This window comes from Danio aesculapii, chromosome 10 (genome assembly GCF_903798145.1).
Source record: "Danio aesculapii chromosome 10, fDanAes4.1, whole genome shotgun sequence".
Classification (NCBI taxonomy): Eukaryota; Metazoa; Chordata; class Actinopteri; order Cypriniformes; family Danionidae; genus Danio; species Danio aesculapii.
The window spans coordinates 26,228,751-26,248,032 of record NC_079444.1 but is presented as its reverse complement, the minus strand read 5'-3'; the positions used below and the strand labels follow the sequence as shown (position 1 = coordinate 26,248,032).

The following is a 19,282-nucleotide window of genomic DNA, read 5'->3' as shown; positions in this document are numbered from 1 at the left end:
TACAGTACTGTACAATCTTAACATTACCACGAGAAGCGAATATCCAAGAGAACTTGCTCTATTTGAAACAAAGTACAGGCGCATTATACCTGAGTTATACCTCAGTGGCGCGACCGAGCACCACACTCTCATAAACGCATGCCCTGTATGTCTGTACACACTGTATGTAGATTAATTGACGAACTAAGGTCTTAGAGGTTTCGAACAACATGATGGTGAGTTATTAATTACATCCTATTCATTTTTGGATGAACTAACAATTTAAAAAGTGTTTGTGGTTTAACGTAGGTTATCAAGGGGGGAAATAAGGCAAAAAAGTGAGGTTACTTTAAATCACTTATACTGAAAGTTAACTGGGCCTATTTTGGGGTAATTTAAGAAACAAAGAGCTTATCATTTTAAGAAAAGACTGTAATCTTTCTGTGCTATCTAAACTGTGAAGATGTTCACATAATTCTTACAATTATTTTCAGTGTTATGTTGTCATGGCATCAAAACTGCAAAATTGACAATCACTAAAATCATCCTAATCTGCATACTGTTGGCACCTTTTTAACATTTAAAGATTGGTAATAACAAATCATATAAATACATAACTATTGTTAGTGTGAGGTCATATGGAAAAATGCTGGATATTAATACATTTATAATAGGATTTATTTTAAAATGCATATAACCTTTTAAAACACAATGTAGAAGCATAATGTTAAATTAAAGAAAACTACCCATTGTATTTAGTTTTTCCTCAAACAGCTGCCAGTTACAACAATCATGAGCCCTCTAAATGAAAAGGCAATAAAGCAGCAGTGTCCCATGGGGAGGCTGCTGCACATACTGTATGCACGCTCACACACGCACTGTTTCCTTTTATAAGCTGCTAGCGCTGCCTTCTTCATTTCCTATTTCAATTATTAATGCAGCCATAAAATGTGATGAGTGAACAAACCGATTTCAATGCACACTACAACATAACATACACTACCAATTATATCCCACTGTGAAGTACTGTATTCCCCTGCATAATTACACACAGAAATCATCAAGATTGACTGGACAGTGTCCGCAGTCCTGCCATCATTATTGTCAGTAATGATGATCATAATAATAATACGGTGTGATATTTACCCTCAGGGTGGCCTCTCATCCTCCGCCAGTGTGATGGTGTCACTGGAAGACATTAATGACAACAGGCCTTCGTTCTACCCACTGAACTATGCAGTCAGCTTGAGCACTCAGAGCTCACCCGGGACATCTGTTATCAGGGTAACAGCCCACGACCCTGATGCTGGAACTAACGGAAGAGTGACGTACCACACCGTGTCTGGTGGAGGATTCAGTTTCTTCACCCTCAACAAGGACACAGGTAGGGCAATGAATTGTTCGTATTTGAATTTTTATTTATTATAATATATTATTAACATCTCATTTTCAAGGGGGTCCCATTGTGCATCACAATTACATAATAGCAACAAAAGACAACAAAATGAAACATAAATTAACCTAACATTCATGAAACAGCACTCAAACGCAAACATTAAATGAAAATGCACCACGACGGTATCAGATAAGAAACGCAACATAATACAAGAAATACCGATTAGTGAATCAAAGCACAACATAATCAATAGTATCTTCAAAAATAATGTACAATCCCAAGTGAAATATGATAATAAAATGTGATTAAACATCTTAAATGATGTAATAGATCAAATATCGGTGGGTAAGTTGTTCCAGTCTATTGGACCTTTAAACATGAAAGCTCTTTTACTAATTTTCTTTTTTTTTTGACACAAGAAACAAAAAAAATGTCTGAACAGAATGCCTAACTTGATAAATTAAGGGGTAAGATAGAAAATATTGTTATAAATAAAAATATATTAAAAATTTGAATAGAAATTGAAGCCAGTGAAGATGTTGTTTTGAATGCAAGGATGAAGACAGAAATAAACAGAATTGGCACACTGCCACTTTAGCTCTCAAAAGACAATTTATTTCGACGTTTCAACCTACAAGGTTTTTATCAGGTCACATAGGAAACACAAAGAAGCCTAGATGTATTCAAATTTAAGACGTCACATCTGCAAACAATGAAACCCTAATTAACCAATTAATAGATAAATAACATAAGAAAAATGCACTAGTCGAAACAAACAAAATATACATCCCCTTGGAGACAAAGTATTTAATGTGTCAATCCGCTTGTTAAGTAGTGACGTATGGAGTACTGTTTCCGGATCCAAGCCGCCACTCATTTGAATTTAGAAAATAATTGTTTATGGCCACTTCCTAGTTATACCACACGTTAAAGTGAATTTTATACAAAATCATGGTGTACACAACAGCCTCTGGACTCGCTGCATCACAGACACCAATATTTTAACCATTTATAAAAAATGTATCACAACCAGACTGGTTCGAGCTAATAGAAAGGCAACAGTAACTTGTTACAACCGAGATATGCAAAAGAGCATCACTGAGTGCACAACACGTCCAACCTTGAGGTGGATGGGCTACAGCAGCAGAAGACCACCCCGGGTGCCACTTCTGTCAGCTAAGAACAGGAAACTGAGGCTACAATTTGCACAGGCTCACCAAAATTGGACAATAGAAGACTGGAAAAACGTTGCCTGGTCTGATGAGTCTCAATTTCTGCTGCGACATTCGGATGGTAGAGTTAGAATTTGACGTCAACAACATGAAAGCATGGATCCATCCTACCTTGTATCAATGGTTTAGGCTGCTGGTGGTTGTGTAATAGTGTGGGGGATATTGTATTGGCACACTTTGGGCCTATTAGTACCAACTGAGCATCGTGTCAATGCCACAGCCTACCTGAGTTCTTCTAAAGGCTACTTCCAGCTGGATAACACAGGATGTCATAAAGCGCGAATCATCTGAGACTGGTTTCTTGAAAATGACAATGAGTTCACTGTACTCAAATGGCCTCCGCAGTCATCAGATCTTAATACAATAGAGCACCTTTGGGATGTGGTGGGATCATAGATGTGCAGCCGACAGATCTGCAGCAACTGCGTGATGCTATCATGTCAAAATGGAATTTTCCAGTACCTTCTTGAATCTATGCCATGAAGAATTAAGGAAGTTCTGAAGGCAAAAGGGGGTCCAACCCGGTACTAGTAAGGTGTATCTAATGAAGTGGCCTGTGAGGGTATACAGTAGCACATATGAAACCAATAACTTTTATATTAAATACGTGACCAAAAAAGACTTGGAAAAAAATGTACTTTTTATAAGTGATTTAATTAAAATAATGCTTGACATCTAGAAAAAAAATTCTTACCTGTTTTGTCATATTGAATATTCCCAGTCTTCAGGCATAATTGTATGTGTCCATTTCTTGGCCTCATCCATTTTCTCACATTTAATACTCATATAATCATGTGTCTCCTTTTATTCTATTCTCACAATGTTTTTTCTTCCCTGTTAGGTGTTATCTCTCTGTCCCGCTCTCTGCACGGAAAGGCCAACTCCGTCATCCCTATGGTGATCTCAGCACGGGACGGAGGAGGCCTCACAGCACCTGTCAATGCCAGGGTGAACATCAGTGTTGTTGGCGGCTCAGTGGCGCCCCCAGTGTTCGAACAGGCCCAGTACTTCTTCACCGTCTCTGAAGACGTGCTGCGGGGCACAGAGGTCGGCGTAGTGAGAGCCAGCAGCAGGAATGGTGAGTTTCAGCTTTTTCCATGTGCACTCTTCTTGGAGTTACCATCACTATGTCTAAAAAGGAAGTAACCTTGGGCTAACCAGTAAGTAGCCCATGTGCTGCTCTCTCTGAACTATGAATCGGTGTCTGTGAGATGGTGGAGATGCTGAAAAAGCCTGATAGGGAATATTTTCACTCTCGCTGAGCCAGTTGTGCAAACAGAGCAGCAGCTGTGGTGTGAAGCTCATTAAACAGTCACATCCATCACAGATTCCTCTCTACCTCATGGTGCTGGAAATGATTATTTGTGGATATATATTTTTTCTGTGATAGTGCAGGGTATTTTGATTAATTTTAATGTTAAATCAATTACTCGGTTTATCAATTAATCAATTAAAAATCAAGTACTTGTAGGGATGCAGTGATTTTGCGATTAATAATTGTTTTCATATTACGGCTGATAACTGATAGAAGAACAATATTAAATTCCAATATTTATAATATATAATATTAGATTATAATATACAATAGAAAAACTGGACGTTTGAAGAAGTTGGAAGCTATTAGCAGAAGATATGAGCAGACTGTTGACATGTTTCAGTTTTATGAAGTTCATGGCTTGTTGTAGAACATTGCTAGCATGATTCGATGCATTGCTAACTTTTTAGCTTATATGTAATGTTTAATATATCATTAGAATTACCCAACACTGTTGCTAAAATGTGTTTAACACATTTCTAACAGAAATTAGCATGTTGCTAGCAGATTTCTATAATGCTAAAAGCTAAAATCTTGTTTTCTAAAATGTCTAAAATGATTTCTAAAAAAACTGAAGTACTACAATACAACCAACTACAGTACAACTACTGCAATGGTCCTGAAGTACTACAACTACTATAATGCAGTACTGCTACTGCAATACAAAATACTACTACAGTACAACTGCCATACAGCTATTGCAATACAGCTGAAATACTTCTACAATACAGCTGCAGTACAACTACTACTTTTCCTACTCAGTGGACAATGGTTTCCAAAAGAGGTTTCAGTACTTCAGTTGCATTGCTGAAGTACTACCACAAGATATTGTATTGCCATTTTCAGAAGTATAACTAACTACAGAAATACATCTACAATACTGCAAGACATAATAACACTAAAGAGCACTTTTAATACTTCTGTACCTAAGTGATATAACACATCACTATATTGCCTCTCTCAGTTTATTTAATGTTACTTCAGTTGTACTGCAGAGTTTACTGCTGCTGAACTTTATTGTATTGTAGTTGAACTGTGTTTATACCTCATTATACTGCAATTTTGCAGTTGCATTGAATTTTACCACAGTTATCCTTGTATATAGGCTACTGCTATTGTACTGTTCAGTTCACTGTAGTTATTGTTTTATTTTTCGTTTTTACAAATAAACTCTTAAAATTTAAATTCTAATTAGAAAATTACTTGAATCCAAAAAAAAAAAAAAACATCCCTGAAAAAAGTACAAAATATTGTTGGAAGTTGTTGAAGAACAAACCCCTTGGAACACAAGTGCAGTACAGTTCTTACCACACCATTGGCATATTAGACTACAGCAGGACAAGTGCAAAACAGACAGAGTTGACTTGTATTTACTCCAGTTTACTGCAACTCATACTGCTGGTACTGTATTTGAACTGTGTTTATGCTTCATTGTATGGAAATTTTGCAATTGTACTTAATTTTACTGCAGTTATACTTCTATATACTGCTGTTGTACTGTATTTTTATTTCAGTTTAATGCAGTTATTTTTTGTAAGGGGTTGCTAGTATTTTTCCAGAATGCTTTGCATGTTGCAGACATGTTTCAAGCTTGTAAGTAGTCTTTCTGCTGTGGTACTTTGCTAGTTGTGGTAGTTTTAAATTTGCATTCCAAAATAAAGTGTTTGAATTTTGAGTCATTAAAAGCATGATTTATAACCTATCGACTTTCTTTCTATAAGTTTCTGTCCATGCAAAGTTGACAAAGTCATTTTAGATTTAATTCCATTGTAAATGCCTTGCGTATCTAATGCCATCTCTCTCACTTTCCCTCTCTCGCTTCAGGAGTCTCTAAAGATGTCACCTACACTATCTCTGCTGGGGATCCAGATGGTTACTTCATGGTAGATCCGGAAACTGGAGCGTTAAGAACAAGCCTTCCTCTGGACCATGAGTCACGACCCTTTTTCGACTTGGAAATTCAAGCATGCAGCGGATCCCCTCCAGCTTTTGGAGACACTCGTGTTCGGGTCACCATTGCAGATGTGAATGATAATGCCCCCATATTTTTCCCATCATCCTCTGAATCTCTGCTTTTGCCAGAAGCCACAAAAATGGGCACTATTGTGTACCGTGTACAGGCTGAAGACCGGGACTCGGGTCCTAATGGACAACTAAGCTTCGACTTGATTTCCTCTGGAGGACAGCGCACATTTGGTGTGGAGCGCAGCAGTGGTGAAATCCGGCTTATTGGCAGTCTGTCCTATGATAGCATACCTCGCTATGACCTCCAAGTTATTGCAAAAGACAGCGGTGCTCCTCAACTTAGCGCTACGTTCAGTCTAGTAGTCCACATCCAGGCGGAAAACGACCAGGGTCCTGTGTTTGACACAATCACCTACCGTGTGGAGCTGAAGGAGAACACACCACTAAACACCAACTTCTTACAGGTTCGGGCACTCAATAGAGATCCCAATGGAAATGGCGGATCGTCCACACCGACTTCCACACTGGCGTACAGACTCCGGCCTGATGGGGATGCAGCGGGTTTCGGGATTGCCCCAGACAGTGGTTGGCTGTTTGTTAAAAGTGCTTTGGATAGAGAAGTCAAGGATATCTACCTGCTGACTGTACTCGCTACTTCTGGAAGCGGGCAGATGGGGAGGACCGGTAGTGCTACGATCAGGGTTTCAGTGACGGATGAGAATGATAACGCTCCTCGTTTCTCTCAGGATAGGGTCTTCTTGGCGGTGAGAGAGAACTTGCCTGCTGGGACTGGTTTCGGGAGGGTGTCTGCTACTGATCGCGATGCTGGTCTCAACAGTCGCCTTACGTACAGATTACTTCACACTGACCGATACTTCCAAATCAATTCCCAAACAGGTGAGCTTGAACAAAGTCCAAATACTGGATGTTTTGAAAATTCAGAACATTGAGTTTGAGAATTCTGCTATTAAACACTTAGCCATAGATGAAACATTTGAATAGAGGCTATGGAAACTTTCGACAGCAGATATGATTTCTGTCAAGGAAGTTATATGTAATTTCATGGTTGAAGAGTGTAACTCTGCTATATGAGAGAAAATGCGAAAACTATTTAATTTCTTTTTTTATTTCACTATCATATCAAAGTTTTTAACTCTAACTTTAACCCTAACCCATGCAATTAAACCTCTACGTGTCTAGTATGTTTAGCAAAATGCTAGCATGAATTAACATTTTGCAATGTGTTAACCATAAGCTAGCTTGAAATATTGTTAGCATTTAAATGAGATGTTTATAAGTTTGTGAAACTTATGAAAAGTGTGATTATATTATAGTAAGAATGTAGCAGACATTTTTTTTTTGCTGTATTACCATTTGTACAAACAGTTTTGTTACAAATCCCATGGTAAAATCATGGTTAGGGTAGCAAAACCATGGTTATTTTATGGTTTAACTATGGAACTGTGGTTTTCTCATCATTTATTGCTCCTCATGTGGTTTTAAACCTTGAATTTCTATGAGTTTCTTTCTTCTGTTGAACACAACAAAGAAGATATTTTGAAAAATGCTGGTTGCTGGCACTCATTGACTTCCATAATAGGAAAAAAACTATGAAAGTTAATGGGTTCCAGCAACGATCATTTTTTAAAATGTGTTCAACAGAAGAAAGAAAATCAAACAGGTCTTGAACAGGTGAAGAGTCAGTAAATGGTGGCAGAATTTTCAACTATCGCTTAGAAAAGTAGCGTGGTGTAGATTAGAATTTTGATTTAAAATCCTAAAAGTTTGCAGGTTTTAATCATTTAAGGGTCATTTTGTATCCTTTAGTAATTAGTAAGTGGGTTTTGTTAAGTTTAGTTAAGTTTAACAGCAGCAACACTCAAAAACAAATGCATATCTAGAATTTGTGTCTCATTTTTGTGTGTAGGTGAAATCAGCACCAGAGCAGCTCTGGACCGCGAGCACCAGTCCAGTTATCAGCTGATGGTGGTGGTTCAAGACGGCGGTACCCCTCCACGCAGCGCCACCGGGACAGCCCATATCACAGTGCTGGATGAGAACGACAATGCACCAGCCTTCAGCCACACGCAACCTGGCAGGGAGATCCTCATTCAGGCAAGAACCAGACTGGCATAGACCACATTCAAAGCCCTAAATCAGTGTGTCATAACATAGGTGCTGGTGTTTATTAAAGCACAGTTTACACATCATAAAAACGTCATTACGTCCGTACATAATATCTTTCAAAAATTGTTTATGTGACTTTGGAAATGTTCCCACTCTTGAAGTTGTTTGCATGGAGTGTAAGCAGCCAGACTGTGCTGTTTAAAACCTGCTTGATGTCTTCCAGGTTCAGGAGGGTCTTCCTGCTGGCTCTTTATTAGGAACTCTTCATGCCAAAGACCCAGATGAAGGAGAGAATGGCACTATTTTCTACTCTTTATCAGGTAAGGAAGAGTCTAGAAGTGTTGCATGGTATTTTTGCCAGAGGATGTTATTATAAAATGGTAAATCTGTATCACGTAAATAGTTATCTTTGTGCCTGATGTGATTTTCTGTGGGGATACTTACACTACCATATTTGTCTATATTTATGCTTTGATTTGCCCTTGGTTTTTAAGGCTCCAGAGCGGAACGTTTCTCCTTGAACCCAAACACTGGCGAGCTGCACTCCTCTTCTCCCCTGAGAAGAGCTGAGAAAGCGGAGTATAGTTTCACCATCACAGCCTCAGACCGTGGAGCTCCTTCTCAGAGCTCTTCTGCTGTCTTACTTATACAGGTGAGACCATTCAGGCATATTTTGGCCCCGGTATTGCTGTTTGAAGTATATGAGGATGTCTTTTTATACTATTAATTAAAAACGAAAATGGACAAAATCAAAAGCAATCGCTCAAGGTTTACCATATATTTTTAGCATTGTTCAGCTTTCATAATACAGGTATTATTTTAATGTTCTTAGTTTTATTTTAGTTTAATTAAAAACTAGTATATATATATATATATATATATATATATATATATATATATATATATATATATATATATATATATATATATATATACAGTAGAAGTCAGAATTATTAGCCCCCTTTTGAATTTTTTTTTATTTTTTAAATATTTCCCAAATGATCATTAACAGAGCAAGGAAATTTTCACAGTATGTCTGATATTATTTGTTTCTTCTGGAGAAAGTCTTATTTGTTTTATTTCGGCTAGAATAAAAGCAGTTTTTAATTTTTTAAAACCCATATTAAGGTCAAAATTATTAGCCCCTTTAAGCAATTTTTTCTACAGTCTACAGAACAAACCATCGTTATAGAATAACTTGCCTAATTACTCTAACCTGCCTAATTAACCTAATTAACCTAGTTAAGCCTTTAAATGTCACTTTAAGCTGTATAGAAGTGTCTTAAAAAATATCTAGTAAAATATCATTTACTGTCATCATGGCAAAGATAAAATAAATCAGTTATTAGAAATGAGTTATTAAAACTATTATGTTTAGAAATCTGCTCTCCTTTAAACAGAAATTGGGGATAACAAGCAGAGCGGCTAATAATTCAGGGGGGCTAATAATTCTGACTTCAACTATATATATATATATATATATATATATATATATATATATATATATATATATATATATATATATATATATATATATATGTTTTATGTTATTTTATTCATATGAAAGTTTTTTTATTTTTTTATATTTTAAGCGTTTTTCTTTTTCAAATAAAAAAACAATATAAATTAAATCCACTGGTATAAGCGTAGCAACCCGAGCAATAAATCAGAAAATATAAATAAATAAATTACATTGAATTAATAACAAACAAACAGGGGTATTTACCAGTCAAAGCAGTTATATGGTTCAAATGTAACTATCAGAGTATGATCAACTATTCCAATAAATAACTGACATAGCACTAATCAGTTTTGAGGAAATCCAGAATAGGTTGCATTACAGTTTGAAATTGGTGTTGAGAAAAACAAAAATATTTTTCCAGAATATACTAAAGGTTTTTGAACAAAAAAAAAACACAATAAAATAAAATAATTTTATTTATAAAATAATATTTATAAAATAAAATAAACAAATTGAACTAAATTAATTCATTTGCTAATATTGGAATACGTTTTTAATTATTTTATTTTGTTTAATTCTATTTTATGTACTAATATAGAATTTGACTACATTTTCAATTATTTTTTTCAATTTATATTTCATAATTCATCATTTAAAAGTAATTTTATATGCGTATGTCAGGTCTATTGGATTTTAAACATGTTTCCATATATCAAATTTGATTTATTTATTCATTCATTCATTCATTTATTCATTTTCTTTTGGCTTAGTTTATTAATCAGGGGTCGCCAAAGCTTATCCAGCATATGTTTTACACAGCGGACCCCCTGCCAGCTGCAACCCAACACTGGAAAACACCCATACACTCTTGCATTCACACTCATACACTACGACCAATGTAACTTGTTCAATTCATCTATATCGCATGTCTTTGAACTGTGGGGGAAACCGGAGCATGGTAGAACATGCAAACTCCACACAGAAATGCCGGGGCTCGAACCAGCGACCTTCCTGCTGTGAGGCAATTGTGCTACCCACTGTGCCACTGTGACGCCTTATTTATTTATTTTAAAATATATTTATAATATATTTATTTATATATATATATATATATATATATATATATATATATATATATATATATATATATATATATATATTTATTTATTTATTTATGTTTGTCTGCCTGTGAAAAAAAAATTCCCACGAAGTGTAGTTTATACCCTTCAAACTGCTTTGGAACTGCAATGGTATTTTTAGCCGGTTTTGTGAGGTTGCTTACTGTTCCAAGTCACACATCTACCCTCAATTATGATTTTTTTTTCCTCTTAATCTGCTGAAATCTTGGATAAAAGGCCTTTGACTGTGCCAAACTGTCAACAGTCCCTCGAGCTGTGATGTCTTTACTGGAGCAGGGAAATGAGCAGTGACCCAGAGGCCTGGCTCCTGTCTATGCAAACACAAACACCTCAAAACTTAGAGCATTGCTTCCTGCTCCAGAGGAACCCACCGAAACACAAAACCCTGCTTTAATCCCAACGCTCGGCATGAAACCGCACAAATTAGACATGCCGAACTGTATCTTGACAACAGGATCATTTTTACGCCTAAAAGATCTTAAAGAATCCGGATTCTAAAGAGTCTGTTCACAACGGATAGTGAACTATCTTAAGTGCTTTTACAGATGTGATTTTTTTTAAATGGGTATTGGAGGGTAATTGTAGAGTGTGTGGTTGCATACTGTTTCTGTCTTTTCTGTTAGTATGAAGAAGATAAAAGTGAGGGAGATATGCTCAAATTTGGAGACTATCTATCCTATATAGTATTCAAAAGAAAAAATATGCTTGTCTTAAATGGTAGTATGCTCAAATAAGTATTCCAAAGTTTCTACTATTCCTGGTAATAATACAAAAAAATGTACATGTTCGTACACTCTAAATTGGCTAATATTGACAATGGCTATGTTTACATGGACATCAGTAATCAAATTATTTGCCTTAATCTGAATAAGACAATAATATGATTAAGGTGTTTACATAAGTTGCTTTTTGAATGTTCCATTCATGATCCTGTTTTACATGTTATAGCACATAATTCAAATAACATCATTGCGTCACCACGCTGTCCACATTTCCTCGAGTTTCGTGTAATTTCATCACTTACGTTCAGGAACATTTCATGCATGCCCCCATGACAACGAGATATTGGATGCAACTATAAACTGCTGGAAGAGTGTTGTTTTAATCGAATTTGATACCATACGCCAAATGGGAGAAAAAAAACCCTCTGCATTGTGCGTCTGTGGTCCTTCACTTACTCTGTAGGTGCAGAAAATAGTGTCAAACAGCCGTGTGTGTACGGAATATCCTGTCGCGAAATGCGGTGAAAATCCTACACGACGGTAATAGTTTGATTAAGGTATTTAAATGTTTCTACTGCACTTCAATATTGTGACTAAAATCGGCATACTCCACATGTCTTAATTCCATTTCTGTTTAGTTCAATTATGACCTTAATCGGATTAAATGAATCAAAAATCGCTGTTTACATGGTAGACTCTTAATCAGAGTATTGTCTTAATCGCATTAAAATCAGATTATTGGTGTCCATGTAAACGTACTCAACGACACATTGTTGGTAGGTCAAGAATTTGATTAGGGATGCATAATTAATGAAATGGGATTTTCATGCACATTTTGTCAGGAAAGCCGGTTTTGTAATCAGCTGTAAATCTCTAGCACCTGCTTTTAGATGGAGCAGGATTTTACTACACAGAGTTCACTGACAATCCACACAAATTTCACAGAAGATTTAATTGATGCGATTCTGAAATCAAAGATAATCATTCTGTGATTTGACAGCTCTTTGCATCACTTCTCAATGATCTACAGCTCTGTGTTGCTGTTACATCTGAAAGTATGTGAAAATACCACATTTAATAACATGGGTTTACTCCAAACTCACTTTATAACTTCAGTCGAGTGTCTATACGCTCTGTGGCGTATATTTTCAGTTTCTGCACTATAACACCCTCTGGTCTTTGTAGGATATTTACTGCTGATCACAGAGCCATGCCTCCCTGACAAAAGGTGCATGACAATTGCAGCTTTTGCTAAATTGCGACTTTAATGTCATTTTTTCTGTTTATTGTGCAGCCCTAGACTTATTAGAACTACAAACATGGGAAAGGTAGGTTCACGTATTCAAAAGCATAATCAAACCAAAAGAGTTCTATCAAAAACTATATCTTATATTTTTACATATGCATTTAAGTGTGGTTATTATAGTTCAAATACATAAGGAGATTTCTCTGCATTAAAAATATTTTTTAAAGGCAGATATACTGTATGTGCTACTTCACCTCCAATGCATAAAAGAAATGGGGAGAATGGGACAAGATGATTGACAGGGATCGTAACTATAGGCAACAGAATGGTTCCTTAATCACAAAGTAGTTGATACCAAATCTTGCTAACCTACTGTATCTGTTACAAAAGTACTGACTTTTTCTTCTCAAAAACTGCATACTTCAGGGCATATTATTAGTAGGCGAATTGGGACGCAGAAGGAGACAGAGGGAAAATGCACCTTTGAATCAAGTGTTCCCAGATGGCTCTGATGAGGCCCAGCTGTGGTTCCTTGTGATCAAACAGAAAGCTGCAAATCTCAGCTCCCTAACATGGTAGCACTAATGCTGATACGCTCGCACTGAACAACCCTGCACCATAGCAATCTCAAGATAATATTTTACATACCATCAGTAATACCAGCTTCGTTTGAAAGTCCAAGGTTCTTTGCACCAAAGAGAGACTACAGAAATGGATCAGCGTCGATCCTTCTGTTGCTTTCCTTCTTGTGATCCGCTTGAGCTTTGATTGTTTTGTCTTTTTTTATGGGGTATTAATATGAAAGCCTTCAACTGTCAACCATTTTCCAGCTCTACTGTACTTCAAGGACATGGGAAATGAGATCACAGGCATGTAATGTGGCAGCCTGGACCATTTCATCTTATTCTTTCAGTGTTGTTTGTTATATTGACGTCTAGAACAATGAGAACACACCCATGCACCATGGAAATTGGAACATGTTACTGTGTATTTGGCAAATGATGACAAATAACCTTCTATTTCTTCTCTTCTTAAAGAGTTTATACAATCGGCTAAATGTTAATTGTTTTACCAAAATAATATGAAGTCAATATTTTGGAAGCTCCATACTGTAGTTCAGATGAGTCTGCAGGTATGTTATTAAGCGTTTTTGGAATGTCATATGTTTGGCAACAGTTCTTTTAACCCTAATTGATACAATGTGTAGCTTTTATTTCTTTAATAAAAAAGTCATGTTGCATGGTCATATTCCAGGATGACAAATTCAAGATGCATTGTGGTTTCATAAAAGAAACTGACTTGATTCCCAATGACCATCTTTGGGATGTCCCAATGTCTTTAGATTTAATTATGTTGTGAATTTGTCAGGCTTGTTGCTACAACCTTGTGCAATTGCATTCATGTTTGGTCCAGATCTTGCATTTAGCCAGCCAGTGTATGAACTGAGCATAAAATATAAACATATAACATTTCATTCCTTCTCAATGTGTTTTGTTTTAATCTGTAGGTCATTGGCTCCACAAGAATCTCTCCAAAGCCCAACACCCTATCCATGACCCTCAACTCTGTGGAGGGAGCCAAACCAGGCTCTGTTATTGGCTCGGTTAGAGCACATGACCAACGTGAAGTGACCTTAAATGGTCAGGTGACCTACTTAATAGTCGGCGGCACAGATCACGAGGGAACCTTTATGGTTGACCGTCTGACAGGAGATGTTTACTTGGTTAGAGAGCTGGACTATGAAAAAGGTTCACGGTACACCCTACAAATCGAGGTGGATGATTTCTCCAAGGCCTATCCAAACACTCACATGATTCAGTTGGAAATCAACGTACAAGACAGTAATGATCACGCACCACAGTTTCCAGAAGACCCAGTCACTATTGTTATTCCCGAAAACACACAAGCTGGATCTTCTGTTTATACCTTCCAAGCGTCTGATAAAGATGGCAGTGGGCCGAACAGCGAGATTCGTTATTCTGTCCAACAGCGGTGGCCTGATAACCCAGATCTCTTCAATCTTGATCCAGTGACAGGAGTGTTGAAGCTAGGCCGTGAACTGGACCATGAGGAGACCTCCAGTCTGTTTCTGGTGGTCCAAGCCATGGATTCAGCATTGGATCCCAATCAGAGGCTTTGGGGCTCGGTGACGGCACGAGTGTTTGTGACTGATGAGAATGACAATGCGCCGATATTCAGCTCCCCGACTGCTGTTAGCGTGATGGAGGATCAACCGGTAGGCTTCGTGCTGCTGTATGTCATGGCCTGGGATGCAGACCAGGGCGAAAATGGACGGGTGTCCTACAGAATTCAGTCAGGAAACACAGCGGGACGGTTTATTCTCAGCCTGAACAGTGGTAAGAATCATTACTTCGCTCTATTTGAAAAACATCTCCTTCTCACACCATGCTGCTTTATGAACCATTCACTCAAAGCCTGAAGTAATTTAGCAGAACGGATCATTTTCTTGAAGGGTTTATTCGTGGGAGCCCAGTATTATTTTGGCCCGTCGACCGCACCTCTTTGATTTGGCCTTGGAAATATTCATGTATTAGACTGAAATTCCTCCCATCATCCAAGAATACGACCATTTACAGCTCACGCGAAATTAGATTAAATAGACAAAGTCGTCTAATCGACTCAGCAGCTGTGGACGATTTTCCTTCCATTATTGTCAAATGGTTTATGATGGTTAGCGTTTCTGGTACTAAATCAGGCATATTCTATGCACTATAATATGTATTAGAGCACAGGACAGTCACAGTTGATATTAGCCAGATGCTGAGGAGAGACTCTTCACACTCTTTAACATCTAGACGGACGTTAAGCACGAAAGCAGAGCTACCGTTTAGAGAAGCAGAAATCCGCTCAAACATCTCAATGATGTGTTTAAAGCTAGAGTGTGTTTAGTGGATTGTAAATAAAAAAAGAGGCCGCACACAGACTTCTCACAAACACACAATAATGTTTCTCTGTCAGCGAGAAGTATGGACCGCAGCGGTGTGTTTATCCGGAGTGACCCTCGCTCGGGGTCTTGCTGATGACAGCATTGCAGGGAGGTATAGCTGGAAAGGTTCAAAAATGGATCCGTGACAAGTAATTTCTTCCCTGGTTTTTATACTAGCAAGTCAGCAAAAAGCTTTATTCTCAAATTGCGTATAGAGAGTGGAGGAGGTAAACTGAAGAGAAAAACAGAGGACGGAGCAATCGAAAATGAAGTGGCACTGTACGACTGTACCTATGGATATTGTGTTTGACTTCTGTGGTTTGCACAATTTCCTGTTAACATCTTTTATAATAAATAATAAAAATGACCACAACAGCTTATTTAATTTATTTCTTTATTTTATTTATTTGTTTATTAATTTATTTGTACTTTTTTATTTTATATTTTGTTTTATTTTACTTTCCTTTATTTAATTTAATTTAATTAATTAATTTATTTATTTATTAATAAATTTATTACTTTACTTTTTATTTATTTATTTTTAATTAAATTTTTATTTATTTATTTAACTTTGCATGACATTTTACTATTTTATTTTATTTTATTTTATTTTAAATGTATTTTCATCATTCATTCATTTTCTTTTCGGCTTAGTCCCTAAATTAATCAGGGGAATGAACCGCCAACTTATCCAGCATATGTTCTATTCAGCGGATGCCCTTCCATCCACAACCCATCACTGGGAAACACCCACAAACATATACACTATGAACAATTTAGCTTACCCAATTCACTAATAGAACACATGTCTTTGGACTGTGGGGGAAACTGGAGCACCCAGAGGAAACCCAAGTGAACATGGGAAGAACATGCAAACTCCACAATTGACCCAGCCGACCCATGCCCAACTGACCCAGCCGAGGCTTGAACCAGTGACCTTCTTGCTGTGAGGCGACATCGCTACCCACTGCGCTACCACATTGCCCCTTTATTTTATTTTATTTTGCACTAACCAGCAGCAAATTGCCAAATCTTAAGTTAACATGCCAAACTTTGCTTCTCAAGCAATACCATGGTTTTTTGCACATGCAGTGTGGTAATACAAGGATATGAGTCTATTATTCTGTATACTTTACCACAATATTTCCGTCTGCAACTTTAATTTTCCCTAAGAATAATCTCCACGTTTTGGGTTGTGATGGGCGACATTAAGTCATTAATTTGATCTTTTAAGCAGAGTTTGCCATGTGCAAGATGAAATATTACAAGTATGCATAGTAAAAATACAGAGAACTCTCTAACCTCGGCCGCAGGGCAAATGATTACCGCAGCAGATCTACAGATGTTTTTGTCTTCTTCTCTTCTCCAGGTTCTCTCTCCATCCTCAAACCTCTGGATCGTGAGGAGCAGGAGTGCTACAATCTCACTATTGTAGCAGAGGATCATGGGATACCCCAGCATTCCACCACTCAGGTGCTGTCTATCCAGGTGATTGACGTAAATGATGAAGCTCCATGGTTTGAACGAAATGAATTTGAAGCCCAAATCAGGGAAAACCAGCCTGCAGGAACAAGCATAATGCAGGTCACCGCTTCAGATCGAGATCATGGTGAGTGTCAATCTATGTCTTTACTGGAAACTTTTGCTATTAGCAACACCGGTGGCCATTAAGTGAACTACAGATAAAAACCTATTGCTTGTCTCTCATGTAACGTACAAGAGAATTATTAAGTGTCCTGATATACTTTTTTTCATTATTTTTCATTAAATACAAGTAAAATATTTTTTAAATACTGAAATTTACTGATAGCAAACATCTAGACATTGTCTGCTCTGCTGATAATGATATTTCAGACTAACTAATCACTATGTGTTTCTCTGACAAGCAAAATAAACACACAGGAAAAACAACAGCAATAAGAAAACAGAAGTTAAAAGAATCTGATCACAGCAATATGTTTTAACAAGCTCTGAATTTCATTGACATTGTGTTGATATATGAGTTCATTCATATTAGGCTCCATTTACAAGACAACAATGTAGCCAAAATGAAACATTTTTCTTTCACTTTTTAAATAAGATTTACGTTTCCACAACATTTTCCAAACAATCCACAGTTACACATTTGTGAAAACGATCGAAAATGCTGTATGATGTTGTTAGCAAGAGCAGTATTTGGTACCTTTATCTTGTTATTAAACCATACCTGTAGGGAAGTGACATTGTGTAGTATGGCGTGTGTATGATGTGTCTCAGCTGTTGGTTGTAATCCCAAGTAAATCCACACATTGCTGAAGCAAACACTTGAGCAACAACAACACTACCACATACTCCACCATTGTAGTGTGCTTGTTCAAGCTTTGATTTACATTTCCCTAAATATACACTATGCACGCACATGACATCATCATTGTCATAGACTTGTTTCGGGTGTTTACACGACACGACAATGGCAGCAAAAACTTTTCAAAAACTTTCACTTTGAAACTTTTTTAGATTTATGTGTTTTCAGTCACAAAAATGCTGCTATTGTTTAAACAAACGGGAAAAAATGCATAAAAAGTTTCTTGTTTTTGGCTGAAAACATTACCATTTAAACTTGGCAAACTTAGACTGATTTTAAAGTACATTTGAGACTATACAGTAAATTGTAGATCTGGCATATATAACTTAATAAAATAGTTTATTGGCTATAGCAGAATTATCATGAATATTGAGATATAAACTTGAGCATATTAATTAATAAAAAAAAATAAAATATAGAAAAATGTTGAATCTTTTAGATAGAAGAAAGATGTGTTGATATAAAATGACTTTTGACCATCAGATCAAGTAAAGAAATTTTGAAATATTTTTTCACACTGACTACGTTTACATCAGTAATCAAATTATTTGCCTTAATCTATGTAAGACAATAATATGATTAAGGTGTTTACATGAGTTGCTTTATGAATGTTCCTTTCATGATCCCGTTTTACATGTTAAAGCACATAGATCGATTACCATCATTGCATCATCACGCTATCCAGATTTCCTCCAGAGTTTCATTTTTATTTTGTCGACTGTTTATAGTCGCATCCAATATCTCGTTTGTCATGGGAGGCATGCATGAAATGTTCCTGAATGAAAGTGAGAGTGCCAAACTGCAGTTAAATGTCATTGTGTCACCAAGCTATCCACATTTCCTCCAGAGTTTCATTTTGAATTTGTCAACAAATTAATAATTTGTCAATACAAAATTTGTAATAAATAAAATGTTTTAAATTTTAATACATTTTCATTTGTTTGTTAATAAGAGATGCGACTATGAACTGTTGGAAGAGTGTTGTTTTAATGGAATTTGATATCGCATGCCGTGTGGGAAAAAAACTCTGCATTTTGCAGTGTGTGTGTGTGTCTGTGGTCATTTACTAACTTGGTAGGTGCAGGAAATAGTGTCAAATAGAATATTATGTCGCTATATGCAGTGAAAATCCTACATGATGGTAAATAGTTTAATTAAGGTGTTTACATGTCTCTACTGCACTTCAATAATGCGACTAAAAAGGCATACTCCACATGTCTTAATTCCATTTCTTTTTTAGTTCGATTATGACCTTAATCGGATTGAATTGATCAAAAATCGCTGTTTACATGGTAGATTCTTAATCAGAGTATTGTCTTAACTGTATTAGTCAGTTATTGGTGTCCATGTAAATTTACTCATTGATAATGTTTGTTCATCACATTGGAAATGGCAGCTCTAGTCAAGT

General features: G+C 36.6%; 1 protein-coding gene across 1 annotated transcript in view; it reads left to right on the top strand.

The window, feature by feature from the left end:
- Nucleotides 1–19,282, top strand: part of dchs1b (dachsous cadherin-related 1b) — a 153,223-nt gene that overhangs the window by 120,938 nt on the left and 13,003 nt on the right. Inside the window, exons 4-11 of the mRNA XM_056466169.1 lie at nt 1,132–1,363; nt 3,449–3,685; nt 5,747–6,784; nt 7,815–8,002; nt 8,238–8,334; nt 8,509–8,666; nt 14,091–14,940; nt 16,900–17,139. Coding sequence (XP_056322144.1) covers nt 1,132–1,363; nt 3,449–3,685; nt 5,747–6,784; nt 7,815–8,002; nt 8,238–8,334; nt 8,509–8,666; nt 14,091–14,940; nt 16,900–17,139 — 3,040 coding nt within the window. The remainder of the gene's footprint in view (nt 1–1,131; nt 1,364–3,448; nt 3,686–5,746; nt 6,785–7,814; nt 8,003–8,237; nt 8,335–8,508; nt 8,667–14,090; nt 14,941–16,899; nt 17,140–19,282) is intronic.